This window comes from Hermetia illucens, chromosome 6 (genome assembly GCF_905115235.1).
Source record: "Hermetia illucens chromosome 6, iHerIll2.2.curated.20191125, whole genome shotgun sequence".
Taxonomy (NCBI): Eukaryota; Metazoa; Arthropoda; class Insecta; order Diptera; family Stratiomyidae; genus Hermetia; species Hermetia illucens.
The window spans coordinates 7,982,583-7,997,705 of NC_051854.1; the positions used below are offsets into that span (position 1 = coordinate 7,982,583).

Genomic DNA, 15,123 nt, shown 5'->3' on the forward strand with positions numbered 1-15,123 from the left:
GTTTTCATATCTGAAAAGTGTCCAGTATATAAATTTCAGCGTGCTCTCAAATCTCTTATCGTTTCCATTAAGTAAAATAAAAATAACAATCTATAGTATACCTTGATGCGTGAAAGTGATTCGGCCAAGGCAATCGAGAAGAACGAAAAAGTATCTACGGTCGATATTGACTTATCCTTCTAGTCCCCAGCGTCATCAGAGGCGGCTTTGGAGCTTGTATTGTAGCTTCCATTTCTAGGCCTAACTGATGTTGAAAATGCTTTGAATTGAAAGGAAAATTTAAAAGCCAAAACCAAACCAATTTGCTTTCGAACTGCAACGTGCGGAATGCGTGGCATGAGCCTCCTCTAACAAAGCAGCAATCAGTAAAAATCAGTCGCGAAAATTACTTTCCATGGACATGAATTGGCCTTTTGGCAAATCAGAGCTCTACAAGCGCAAATTTATTCGTTCTGAACAGGCATGTCGAATACTGCCACTGATCCTTCTTTTTATCTTGGGGAAAATCGGGACATACCAGCTGTTTTGTTCATATGTGGCTCCTTTATTGCCATTTTCGTGTCTATGGATGATATCTGGTATGAGCATTGAGGGATAAATGTTAATTCGAATCAGAGAATCAAATATTGTCAAACATCGTTGCAATCAAGGAAACGATATAATTTGGTTATGATACTTGCAATGAGAAGTTTGTAAATACTTCTGACCGCTGGACATTGGATTGTGGATTTGTGGACATTGTAACAAAAAACTTCGCATATTCGCTTTGAAACCTGGAGGTGAATGCCATGCCTGCCCATATGACTGATCGGTAGAACACTAAAGGTTGGAGGAGGTACTTTTTAGCAAATGACTAATATTTTTTTGGGAATTGTGGGGTCTTAAGTGCTCATCAACTTAATGCCGGACCGGACCAAATGGAGAGCGACTTACTCCCTCTTTTTTTGGTCCACGGACCCTCGTTTAGGGCTTCGTACCCAAACTTTTCAAAAAAATGTCAGGCGATGATAGCTTTACGGTTTCTTAGCACCACATAACATCTGCGTGCCGCTTCGGTCACGCCGCTCCCAGGGCAGAGGTGAGGCAGCGTCTGACGATTTGCCTCTGCCTTGGTAAGAAACCGTAGAGCCGTCATCGCCTGACATTTTTTTAAATGACTAATGTTTCTGCCGACTATGCGGAGAGATGTAAATTTTATTCAGATCTATCTCCTATAGGACTTATCATTATGCATAGTATCTGTGTGAAAAACTTTCCATGAGTTGTAGCCGATTCTGTTCTGAACTATGCCGCGTTGGTCAATGGATTTCTTTGTGATTTGCAGGCGTCCCACTGTTCTAGCAGTGTGAGCTATTTCGGCCTGTTACATATTTTCTATCTATTTCCGAGTTTTTCGACAAAAATTATAGATAAGGAAAGTTGGTTCTCAAGCAAAGAGTCGGAAAACTGATTTTTTTCACGAATTCTATCTGAGTCTCCCTCCTAACCTGCACGCACAAGTGACATAAAAGTTTTTCTGAAGGACGCTTAATGGTGAAAAATTACAGACGAAAACTACCGTGCAGTTAGGGATCTTTTAAAAGAAAACCAGCGCCTCATCGTCGACAAAATTGTTTATTCAGTAGGTCTAAGTCACGGGAGTGTTCATTCCATAATCAGAGAGGAACTTGGATTCTCAAAGATTCAACACAATGGGTTCCTCGGCTTTTTTCTCCTGATCATAAAAAAGCTCGTTTGGAAATTTGCCAGAGGCTATTGGTCTGTTATACTGACGAAGAAAAAGGCTTTCTCAGGCATATAATCATCTGTGATGAGACACGCCTGAATCAAAACAAGCAAACAAAAGGTGGCGATGAAGAAGTTCAACTCGTTGTGGCTATCGTTAACGACACAGTCTTCAACTTTCTATGACAACGGAATCAGAAATTAATAATCGATTTCCTCAAGTATCCTCTTGTTCAAGGAAAGCTCAAACAGATAAATTCATCGGAAAAGTCTAACCGCACAGACTAGATTTTGGATTTACATTTTCAAACCAACCCCTTAAATATCATTCGGCGGCCTATTCTCAGGATACAAGTTGTAATGACAAAACCATATAGCGCCCAACAGGTTTACGGCTTAAAGTTCGTCTGATTCGAACAAATAAACCAGTGGAAGGTAGTCTATTGTGGCTCAAAACTTCGTCTTGTCGGATAGAGATACAATAGTTACTCATCATTGTTCCCGGCTAGGCTCCACGTGCACTTGACTTCAACTTTCAAGTTTTAGGTTTGACGCCTATTTCTCCAGAAGAAAGTGCCTCATTTTCTCTTCCCATCTTGAAGAGTATGTAGATCTTCCTATGTTGGCCTCGGTAATATGTCTCGAAAGCTGGTCGTTCCTTGTGTTTGTCTTTGGGACTTGGTGGTAATTGCTTTCCAGGAGTCTCTGGATCTCTGGCCTTTTACGGCTATATGCTGAAGGGTATTGCCGTCCGAGCTTCTGAGGAGAGTCTTTTCCTACCTTTATGTGAAACTCTTCGCTCATTTAATCGAAAGCTTGAATATTTTTTCTTCATCGTGGGAATGAAGTGACGGGTGAAACATGGAGGCAGTCAGCTAAATACTGTGCTGTTCCGTGCTCAGTGATTCATCCTCACTTGTTCTCGGATTCTTTTTTATTTTGTCTTGATTACCTAATACTCTACGACGAAGAGCAACTCGATTGATGTTTCTTCGTTAATAAGCACTGTGGCCAGCAGTTTTTCTGCGCACAAGATGCAACAAAGTTTTAACGTTAAGATTTTGGCCATCCGTGAGTTTTGCGAAGGCTATTTGAATGAGAGTTAAAAAAAAAATAAGGGTGACAGGAAGCCTTTTTTGCCTGTTGACAAGTAGATTTCTGGAGGTTAAAGTGGATCGAAGGGCTTCGATTCTGTAATGCTTGGAGTAGGTTTCTTAGTTAGCCAAAAGATGAAATCTGCTGTTATCGGCTTTAAAATCATAAACGAACGGTTATGCACTCTGCGCTTGCGAGGCAAATTTAGAAATATAAACCTCATTAACGTTCACGCCCCTACAGAGGAGATTGCAGAGTCGGAGAAGCATACCTTCTATGAGGCAGTAGAACGAACCCTCGAAGCCTGTCCCAGATATTATATCAAAATCATACTTGGGGAGTTTAACAGCCAAGTAGGGAAAGAGCCCGTATTCAGGCGATACGTTGGCTCCCATAGGTTACACAAAAATACAAATGATAACGGACTGCGGATTATTCAATTAGCAGGGTCACACGAAATGGTTGTTGGAAGTACCTGGTTTGCGCGGAAAGCGGTCCACAAACATACATGGGCCTCTCCGGACGGGACTACTTTCAACCAAATTGACCACGTCTTGATCGAACGCCGCCACCTCACAGCCTTGATGAATCTCAGAACATATATCAGAACAACACAGCTTTCCGCAATATCTATAGAAGGGAAATGGATGCCGCAATAACCGCAGTCAACAAAGATCTTGGAGATGAAGCATTAACAAATGATCTTCACAACCACCTGAAGAACGTTATCATAAATACGGCCACAAACACACTTGGCCCTAGCCGCAAAAAGAGTCGGAACGGCTGGTTTGACGATGAACGTAAGCTAGCAATGGAACGGAAGAATGCTGCATACCGAGTAATGTTGCATTCTCAAAGGACGCGGGCATGCGCGGACACTTATGACGAACTCCGGCAAGCGGAGAAGCGACTTCACAGACGAAAAAGGAAACCTGGGAGAATCAACAGGTCTGTGAAAAGTACAGGGAGCAACCGCACCAGGCGCAGAAGTTCTACCAACAAGACAGCAGGATAAAGCCTTACACATCCCGATGTTCATCCTGCCGAGACAGACAGGTATCTATACCACCAAGTATAGAAGAAAGAGTCCATGCAGTTCATCGGCTTAAAAATCATAAGTTGCCAGGAGCGGATGAAATTACAGCCGCATTGGTTAAATGCAGAGGCGACCAAGTACACCAAGTGGTTCATTAACTTGTACTCAAGGTGTGGGGCAGCGAATCAATGCCTTGCTGTACAAGACAATGATCTTGCCAGTCCTCATGTACTCCTCGGAAATTTGGGTTCTTAGCAAGAAAAATTGCGAACTCTTGGCTGCGTTCGAGAGAAGAATCCTCTGAAGAATTTTTGGCCCCCTACATGAGGATGGATGATTCCTTAGCCTACATAACGACGAAATCTATGAGCGATATCATGATTATCAGGTTGCGGATAAAATCCTGCTCAATAGGTTGCGGTGTGCGAGTCACTTAATCCGTATAGATGAGGATGATCCCACCCGAAAAGTCTGGTAGAAAAAGAAGACGAGGCAAACCCTGACTGAGATAGAGGGATAACGTGGGCCAGGACGCTTTTAGGAATATGGAATTGGTGGACCTCGGCGCAAAACCGGGATATCAGGAGTTCCTTATTAAGGCAGGCCTAGACCGGATACCGGTCGTTGCGCCGTTGATGATGATGATCAGACACTGGTTGTCGCCAGTAACACTAATAAGGGAAATTGGTGGTGTCTATTTCTCCTGCGATTCGTCTATAATCATTATTTATAAACGGAATTGAAACCAAAGACTGGTTTACGAATTTACTTTTCTATATTCAGATTGCAATTTCTTTTTGAGAATCTGATTCTCGCTTTCCTTTTCTGAATCCTAGAAAACTGTCAAATATTATTTACGTACAGAGAATTGGCGAAGAAGCGGGCGTGTAAAGTGGTGGTATTTGAGCGGATCATGTAAGCGTCTTCCTTATTCCATAGAACAAAGTGCTTACTTTTCGTGTTCAATATTTACGTTCCCGGCGAGGGAGTAACGTGGTCGTTGCAGTTCTGTTATTCTAGTTCTAGTTTATATCCGAACTGTCTTGTTCCAACTGACTTCCTTTTGATTTTTAATGATTTCTAAAGTTTTAGTGAAAAAGTCTGCCTTTAAGTGAAGCTCGAGAATCTTATATAAAAACTTCCAAGTGGCTAACCTTATGGTGACCATTTTTTCATCGGAATTATCCATTTTCCATGACAACTCCAAATTCTATTTAATATTCTCCACTCTTCCTTTCGCTTTCCGAAATTATCGATTGCAAGCTTTGAAAATTAGCAGCATTAATCTCATAATGACTCAGTATTTTATTTGGGTCTTTTTCATCCTTTTTTTTTGTAATATTTTTTACAATGTTTACATATCTGAGATTCGACCGAAGTCCAAACAACGTCTAAATAATTTCTATTTATATAATTTCTCTTTCACAACTTCATTTTTCGGTCAACTTATATTCAATCAACAATAGCAATATCATTACACTTTAAGTTCATCCAAAGAGTTTGCCTTGCTGTCCAAGACACGAAGAAAGGAAAACAAAAAACAAAAAATCCTTCATCGAACTTTTTCCTTAAAAATGTTTTTTTTTTCTTTCAATAGCATCACACTGTTGTTGACGAAAATGGTTGTATATAAGTGTCTTAAATATAAAGTTCCCGAAAATATCAACTAAGAAAAATCACTTTTTGACCAGGTTTTGTTCTTGATATAAGTTTCAAAAATGTAGGCGGCGAATGCGCTTAATGAGCGAGCAGGCCTAAATTGAATATCGCATTGACACGTGCACATAGGCTAAGCAACAGAATGCATGCAAACAAAAATAATATGATAGGAGCTAGAGTTTACACTTGAGTTTAACAATTTACCATTGTATTTCATCCTTTTATAGTACAATATAAATCTTCATTTTGTTTTTCTTTTTTTTTTTTGGTCTTTGCTAAAGCAGGAGCTTAAAAATATGCCGACTTTTTACACTTTAACTAACTTCAGTTTCCGATTTGAGAACAAAATGAAATCAACAGCAACATGGCGTTGTGACTTCTGAGTTTGCATTTTGCTATGATGCCAATGTGCTTTCATTTTATGTATATTACCGCAATCAAGCCTGTTCTTTTCTGTGTAGATAATTTATGGTAGTATAATATGTCTTCAATTTACAAACGAAACAATTCGCCGATAGAAAAGGATATCTCAGAAGATTAAGCCATGTATATGAAAGTGTTGATATCATCATCATCGCGGCGCATGTATTTATGCTCGATAAGCCATTCTAGTTGCTCTTTGATCATTTTCTTCGATGGTAGGAACATGTTTTTTAGAATATCAATGAGTTCAGCCTGTCAGGGATACAAATTTAGGAATGCGTCAATTTCTCGTACTTTAAATATTCCGAAAAAAGTCAAGACTCACCTGTAAAGCAGCATTATTCAAACGTTTCCTCATCTTCATTATCTTAATTATGGCCTCTTGAGTTCGCAATATTCTCAACTGGACGATGGATTGGTTATCTTCCTGCTGAGATCGTTCAGTGCTTAATTGCAAACGACCGATAAGATTGAACTGTAAAACAAGATATTTCCGTAAATTCCGTAATAAGAAGAGATGGGCTCGCAAAACTACCTTCCCTCTGCGTTGAGGCTTCCCATTCTTAATAATAGCAAATTCTTGATTAATCCAGAATAAACTGTTTTCGGCAAAGTCTTTCGGCGCTTGACACACTGGATCCATTAAAAGTAGTTGTCGTTTTAATTTAGGAAATGCAACTAATGACCACAGAGTCCGCCTAAGTTCAGGGTCTGTTCAGTAGAAAGAATAATCGAGTTAGACATAATAAAACCAAATTAACTAATGCAATAAGATGAGATACATCCGTTTCGCAAACTCTTTACCTGGTAATTCAGTTGCCAAGCGTAAATTTTCATAGGATACTTTCTCCATTGGCCTCTGATTCCATGCAAACAGTACGGCCATTTGAAATGTTGTCACGTCCAAATCAAAACGTCCAACATTATTAACAAATGTTATGGTTCCATTGCTCATATGATGATACCATTGCAGTTTTCGTCCGGAATGTTTTTTCTTATAAAACTCCTCGACGTCGGGAATATAATCTTCTAATTCTAATGGTAAACTAACTGATACACGTTCCGAGCATCGAGCCCAAGCACCAGCATTTAAAATTTTTATGTTGATTGCATCATGACGTGATGTGGACGATCGGAATTGAGCATTTAGATCTTCACTTACCTAATGGGTAGTAATAAAATTTATTAGAAAATAATAAATTCAGTTTAACAATAGAATGAATGTAAATATAAGTAGTTGCCCTCGTTCCCGACAGCCCGTATTGATCTTGATGTATAATAGAAATACCATTATCTTCATTGTTTCAGCCAGGATCTAACCACTAGTAACCACCGACTATCTCGACCATATATAGAAAACCTGAACATATAAAGAGTTGTGCAGTCGGAATGAGGTTATAGACAGTCATGTACACTATGACCGCCCTGGAGCCTCAGTAGCGACTGACAAGCTAGGTACGAGGTTAGACAATTAAGTAATGAGACTGATTCCATAAAAACCGTATATACCTTCAAAGTAGTCCCCTTGGGCAGACGATTATTTTGTTTATTCACGTAATCACTAAAATGGAAATGAGCCTCATCGCTCATGATAATTTTCGATGAAAAATCGTCTCCTCTTGAGATTCAGGCTGGCTTGACCGTAGGTTAGACGCGTTTGGCGGTCAACAGCTAACAGGTAACTGCGTACACTTTGTAAGGAAAAATCTTCAAATCTTCCATCAAAATTCTGCGTAGGGACCGCCGGCTCAAGCCCAATTGCGTGGCACGTTGTCTGGTCGATGTGCCGAGCTCCTCTTCGACTTCTTGGGCAACAGCAGCGATATTCTCAGCAGAACGGCTGCTCCGGGGCCGGCCAGCCTCGGGAACATCTCGTGTTGTCCCAGCCTCTTCAAAGCGAGTGGCCAAACACCGCAGTGTTTGTCCAGTTGGTGCCAGACGGCAGTGAAATCTGCGACAAAATTCAGACTGCGCCAACACAACTGACGAATTATTGCGCAAAAAAATGGAAACACTTATATCGCGTTCTTGCGAAATAAACCGATTCATGGCTTGTAGATTTGTATTCTGCGTTTGTTTACTTTACAAATGTGAAAACCGTATTGAGCATTGGCACCATTTGCAAAAGTTATAGCGTTTTACAATAGATTGGTTACTTTTGCTCCACTTTGTATAATCAGTCTAGACTTCGTAGGATGAAACAGGATATCCCGGAAGGAGGGGTTCTATCCTTGATACTATTCAACTTATTTTTATCAGAGCTTTCTACACCATCCGAAGATCATCAGTTACTGTTCGAAGTGACATCCAATGGACGAGCATTCCGCTTCTATAATAAACTCCTCCCTAAACCATATTTGGTAGGATATACCGACATTACCACCTCAGAAAATGGGGAGCTTCGAAATGAATGTCCAAAGATTTAAGAAAGAATCTTTCGACAATGCGGCTTACTTCATGTTATTGCTCATCCACACCATGACGAAATCCTGAAGCTGCTTATAAAATCCAAGCCCGCCATATCACGAGCCGGGGAAACTCTTCCCCGATCAGTGGGTATTACACTTCACTTATCACCTAAGTATTATAGATACACTGCAACGCAGTGGCTACTTTTTTGGCTTCGGAGTGCACTGATGAGGCTGCCTTAAAGTGGCTCTCCAGCTTTGAATTCTGACGGTCGGCCCAAGTTCACTATTATGAATACTGAGCTGCGCAGGACAGAACCTGTCGGATGTTATTTACCGGGCCCTCGACGGAAAGCAGATGACATCATCCGCATGCTAGATGAACAGAACCCGAGCATGAGCTTTGGACACTGAAGGATAAAGTTCATGAATGCCAGGAAGGACAAATCTACAAACGTGAGGGTTTCAACTTGGTATTCGAACTAAACCAAAAGAGTCTGAATGTGCTCAGAGGAAGTCTTCGACCCACACAATATAGAGCAAATTTCAGCATCTTCGGTGCACTCTCCCACAATGAAGCTGCGCGCGGAGGATAGTGCATACCGTCGCGGTACCCCCGTATGGGGGCTCGCACTGGTGAAAGGACTACAGAGTGAATCCTACCTGCTAGTAACGTCTCCTACACCTTACAAGGAACAGACACAAGAAAAGGAAGCCAGAGACGCTAACGAAACTGACTTGAGTTCGAGTGATCGAATCTATGCAAACCGGACACCGCAAACCAGTCAAGGTGCTAAGTGGAAAACAGACTAATTCTCTGCGGGATGAGATGAGATTTGTCATGGATAATGACATGGGAACTGCTGCACCTCCAAGTGTGGTTTTTCTCAGAGAAATAAAACACGAGGGGATCGAGTCTCTGGTGGTACGGTGTAGGGGAAACCCCGTCACACGCGAACTGCGGCATACGCTTCTAACTGTTTTCCATAACACATTAGACTAAGTTTATTTCGAAAAACATAAAGATTGGTCAAATTAACTTGCAGCATGACAAAACCTCCTCCTATCTGTTGGCAGCGAGGCCGATAAAGTTGCAGGACTGCTCCTAAATTTTTAGGTGCAAGAGCCATGGGTTCGATTTAATAAAATCGGTGACATTCGATCAGTAAAGTGGGCTAGGATCTTCTACAATGAAAGAACCATAAGACCGAGAGCTTGTGTCCTGATGTCAAGACGGTTAGAGGCAACCATGCTGAGAAAGTTCTGTTCCCAGGACTTAGCTACGGTCATTGTACAATATCAGATTAATAGCGAAAGGAAAACATAGTTGCCCCCGCTTATTTACCCTATGATTCTTTGTATCCTCCACCAATTCAAGAACTTAGGAACTGGCAAGTGTATGCAGAATTAAGTGGTCTCGAACTCTTAATAGGTTGCGATGCGAATTCTCAACATATTTGTTGGGGCAGTAGCAAATGGAATCCAAGAGGAGAGAAGCTATTTGATTTCATCACTTTAGCTGGTCTCATAATTGCAAACGTAGGGTGCGTCCGTACGTTCGTGGGACCGAGAAGAAGCAAAGTGATTGACCTAACAATCTGTACCTCAAAACTGTTAAGAATTGATTACGCGGGTGCTAGACGAGGTTTCACTGCAAGATCACCAATACCTAGAATTCAATCTGACTAATGCGGTCGAAGAGAACTGTCTATCAGAGTTGGTGCTTCAGGCATGATCTTTCAATTAATCCAAATAAAACCGCAATGATATTATTCACAAAAAGGAGAAAAGTGGATGGGCTTTGCCTCCCTGAGATGAAGGGTACTACCCTTCAACTCTCCGAAGAAGTGAAAGTTATTCTAGATAAAAAGCTTCTCTGGAAACATTTAGAGGTAAAGATGAAACGAGCTCTCACAGCGTATGGGCTGTGCAGACGGACCTTTGCCTCGACATGGGGACTCAGGCCTCATGTGGTGATGAGGATATACGTTGCTATCATTAGGCCGATGTTCGCTTATGCATCCGTAGTGTGGTGGGTTAAGGTGAGACAAAAAGGTTTTCACCATAAACTAGCCGCACTGCAAAGAACTGTGCATGACATCCGGCGCAACTGTGACTGCATTACTCAATTTGCAGCGCCTGGATATATTTATTCAAAGCACTGCAATGAGAGCAGCTCATAGACTAATTCGATTAGATTTATGGGGAAACAACGAATGTAAGGGCACCGAGCATTGGAAGAGTTCCGATTCTCGTGTCCCCATACATCTGTTTGGTAGAAGATATGAAGTTACCCTCAAGCGTAGAGAGAACTCGAATATACCAGAGGAATGCGTGGCGAGATATATGGAAGTCTGCTACGCTGATGGGTCAAAAACAGAAGAGGGTTTTGGAGCCAGGGTCTACCTCCCGAAAAAAAAGAAAAGTGGGCTTTTCCTTTGGGATAATATACAACGGTTTTTCAAGCCGAAGTTTATGCGATCCTAAGGGCAGCAAACTGGGTGATTGAGGAGATGTTGAAGGGCAGAGGCATCGCAATTTGTAATGACAGCCAGGCTGCATTGAAGGGGTTGAGTAATTCTTTAATCACCTCGAAAATCGTACAGGAATGCAGAAACGGTTTCAGCTCTACCTCTAGATTCAATAATAATAATAATCGTTGGCGCAACAATCCATATTGGATCAGGGCCTTGAAGTGTGTTAGAGCACTTCATTCAAGACCGTAACGGTACACTACAGAACACTGTAGGAGGCAATGTGGTCAGCATTGCGCTCGCCCGAGATTATTACCCTGATTTGACTCAGGTACTCATTCACAGCTGAGTCGACTGGCATCCGACGTCAAGTCACGATACAAATCCCACTGCCACCAGCGAGATTTGAACCGCGGCCTTCCGTATGACAACCCAGTGCTCTAACCACTGAGCTATCCGGACCTAGATTCAATACGGTGGAAATATTCTGCATTCCTGGTCACTGTGGGGTAGAGAGAAAAGAAATCTCAGATGCTTTAGCGAAAGAGCTGTCAATCTCCGCCATGCCGGGACTGAAACCAGCAATTGGAGTACCAGTAGCATTAGCTAAGGCTGTCTTCAAAAAGTAGAAACAAGTGGCAGAGGCTAAATGTTGATCGACACACCAAATTTTCCGGCCAGAACCGAACATGCGTACCGCAAAGTTTATTCTGTCGAAAAGCAGGTGGACTTGCAGCAGTGTTGTGGGCATTCTGACAGGCCATAATTCACTAGCCGAATATATGTTCAGAATATGAATTGTTCAAGATGATACGTGTCCCTCCTGTAATAAGGAAGCGGAATCTACGGAGCATATCCCGCCTATGGACGCATCAGGCATCAGATCTTTGGTGCCGATGTTGCGATGGGTAGTATCACATCCACTAACGGAAATCCTGCGATACGTTAACGAATGCGGAATATTCCGTTAGATAGGGTGTCGAGTACAATGTGCCAACACGGTCTGAGTGCTCAGAAGCTACAGCTTCTCCGCCCCACACGCAGTCTTTTTTCGGCTTCGATACATAATAGTCTTCTAGGACTTCTAGAACTAAACCAAATACACATGCATGTAAACGAGACAATGGTAGCACCACACCACACCGCCCCTGAAACCCTATGATGATCATCAACCATTCAAATTGACACTTGTTATCCGTCCCTTGCTTCTTCTTTTTCTTCAGCCTTTGTCCCGTTCACAAGCGGGGTCGGCTCGTCGTGATCGGCTTCGCCATTTGGCTCTATCGAATGCCTGATCTGGGTGCAATCTCGAGGCTTTCAAATCCCCATCCAGCGTATCAAGCCACCGTTGCTTAGGTCTGCCTTTTGGTCGTTTACCATCGACTTCCATGTTCAGACCAATCTTTGCAAGTGAATTCTCGTTTGCACGAATTGCGTGACCATACCATCGAAGACGCCTCTCTCGCAACTTTTCCACGATCGGTGCAACCCCATAACGATCGCGGATATCCTCATTTCGGATGTGATCTAAACGTGTGACGCCACTAGTCCAACGTAGCATCTTCGTCTCCATTACCGCGAGACGCCGTTCATTGTCTTTTATGGTCGGCCAACACTCAGAACCATAGAGAGCGACTGGACGGACAACATTGCGGTAAATTTTAGATTTGAGACGTTCGTTGATAAGTCGATCACAAAGGACACCAGTTGTGGAACGCCACTTCATCCAGGTTGCGTTAATGCGTGAAGCAATTTCATAACGCAGCTCTCCATTGGCTGATAGCGTTGACCCGAGGTATTTAAATCGCTCACACGGAGTTAATCGACTTCAGGACGATTTTCGAATTGGCCATTAATTTGATCGTAGAACTGGACTGTTTGTCCTATTGGGTTTCATTGGAGACAATACGTTCCCAATTGATTCAGTAAAGTGGATACGGACTCAAAAAAATCCAATGAGACAGCAGTTTGCCTGCAACCCAGGAAAAAATTACGAATAGAGAGATTCACTTACTTTTATATCTTGGAACATTCTTGCGAGTTTATTCACATAGTCGGCTGGCATGCCCACCTCCCGTAGCCACTCAACCATGTCTTCCTCTTTTTCGCTATCTGCACTTGAGTCTAAGATTAACCTGGCAAAGAAAGGGAACAAATGTTAGCCAGAAAACAAACCCCCGGTCATCCACTCCGCAGCTCACCTTCTTGTCAAATGAACTTTATGGTAACGCATGAAAACATCTTTATTGCTTACGTATTTTAAAACGAGTAAAACATCCTTGAGGCGCGACTCGATCTGTTCGCTCGTCAGACGCTTGCTTAAGGGAGTACGCCGCAATAGCATATCACAATAGTTGGCCAGCAGTTCGGGGCACTTGCTCTCCGGGGTTGTAACTTTTGTTCCGCGGGCTGTAATTGCCGTGGGCAATTCGAGCTGAAATTGAGAACAGTCCGGGTTAGTCGGCACATCTAGCAAGCGCACAGTCAGCCGCCCACCTTAAACACTGTAGTGTCGTTCACAACTGTTTTGAAAGCCTTATCTCTAGCAGTTAAAAATCTAGGATCATCGTTGAACGCCTCCTTCACTAACGTACTGAATCGCCGGAACAGTTCCAACAAGCGTTCCACGTACTTTTCTGAGTCTTGGGTGATAACGTCCGCCGCGGACAGCATATCAGCCAGTCCAGCGGACACGATGTGGTTCTCCAGATCGCGCAGCATGGGTTCTACCCCGCCTTGAACGCGGTCCAACAGTCTAAACATCAGATTCAACCGATCAGTCTCGCCTGCTTTTATTAGTGGCGCACATTCTGCCAGGAGCGTGGTGAGATGGTCCCCGATCAAAACGTTAACGCAACACTGCGCCAGAGGGTGAAAGCTGCTGGGCTCCAGATACCGTTGGGCGCGCGCCTCTTCTTCGCGCAATTTTGTGTCCGCGTAGCGCATGAACACTTGCACGCCGTTCAGCTGCTGCTGTTCATTCGCTTTCAAGCGGTAAAAAGCTGCCGTCGCGTTTAGGTAGGCTGCCTCGAAGTTTTCTCTGTAAATTTCTAGCTTATCATCTATATTCGAGCAGAGATTCACGTAGCTCTCGCGGACACCTATGACCAGTTGGGAATCAAACGCGTCTCCGTTCCGCTCCGCATGAACGATCTTCATGGCTGCGTCCTGCAGACGGTCCTTGATCTCCTTGAAGATGTGCTGATTCCATGAGTCCAACATTAGCTTCCGCACAATGCTTTCCTCGCTGGCGGGTTTCTTTTGCGGATTGCTCGATGATGACGTGTGGTTCGAGGAGGAGCTCTTGCCTTGCATGGAGGTTTCGAGCTGTCGGAAGGGCAGCGGAAGGTAATTGCTCTGCGTAAAGAACTTCCTCCATTCGATTATGTAGGTCTTCAGAAGCGCCTGGTCTTCGCGCTGCACTAAAACTCTCTTCTGGGCTTGCACAATGAAATCAACAATGTCATCGCGCAAACAATCATAGATTTTCGCCGATCCCTTCTCGTCCCATAGACACACCAAATGAACACTGTAGAACAGATCTTGCCATTCCTGCTGCGTAACCGTTTCCTGTTTTAGCAGTTTCAAAACGATGGGACGCTTCTGGGGCCAAACATCCTCGAAGGAACATTGCTCCTTTCCCTGAGTGAAAATTGTTGTGTTAATTACCAAAGAAATTTCACTTTAATTGACGCTCGGGAGGGGAATTTACCTTAAGCATTTTCAATGGAGTTTGTTTGTTACAGGCACTATCGCATTGGTATAGGGATTCTTATGAAATGCGCATATAAAATAGAATTGTTGTAAGAAAATACAAAGTAATAGTCGTAAGCGTACATAAACCGATTTGCTAAGTTTGACAGCTCAATATGCCGAGTTTGAGGTTAAAATACTTTTGACGTGGAGTTGGATTCTGCAGGTTGAATTAGGAGTAGGACTGACTTACAGAGGATGCAGATTAGCTAATGTTTTGTTTTGAGATGAAATCTTTTTGGAGATTTTGGAGTATTTACGAAGAAAATTTGATAAATTTGTAATAATTATCTCAATCCGGGCTTTGTTATTCCAAGTGTAATAGAAAAATGGATATACGCTACTTTAGAAAAGAAATGTTTAAAGAAATCTTGAAAACATCAAAGTTTAAATCAAAGCCAAATTCCATGGTATCCCCGTCCAAATTAATGTTGAAATGACTTAACAATGGAAAATTAATTACTTAAATTTTATCATAGATGGGATTTTGATGAAATTGATTAATTTATTGCCGCAAAATTCATAATTTTTCCTAACAATCTTCCAAATA

At 42.5% G+C, this 15,123-nt stretch overlaps 1 protein-coding gene across 1 annotated transcript; it reads right to left on the reverse strand.

Moving 5' to 3' along the window:
* Nucleotides 1-5,137: 5,137 nt before the first annotated feature.
* On the reverse strand, nucleotides 5,138-14,697 carry LOC119660000 (cullin-5). Its single transcript, XM_038068378.1, has 8 exons — nucleotides 14,533-14,697; nucleotides 13,317-14,462; nucleotides 13,022-13,254; nucleotides 12,835-12,955; nucleotides 6,743-7,100; nucleotides 6,474-6,649; nucleotides 6,264-6,413; nucleotides 5,138-6,190 (listed from the first exon to the last, which is right to left on the reverse strand). The coding sequence occupies exons 1-8, from the start codon at nucleotides 14,539-14,541 to the stop codon at nucleotides 6,053-6,055; spliced, it is 2,331 nt and encodes a 776-aa protein (XP_037924306.1). The 5' UTR covers nucleotides 14,542-14,697; the 3' UTR covers nucleotides 5,138-6,052.
* Between the last annotated feature and the right edge of the window lie 426 nt (nucleotides 14,698-15,123).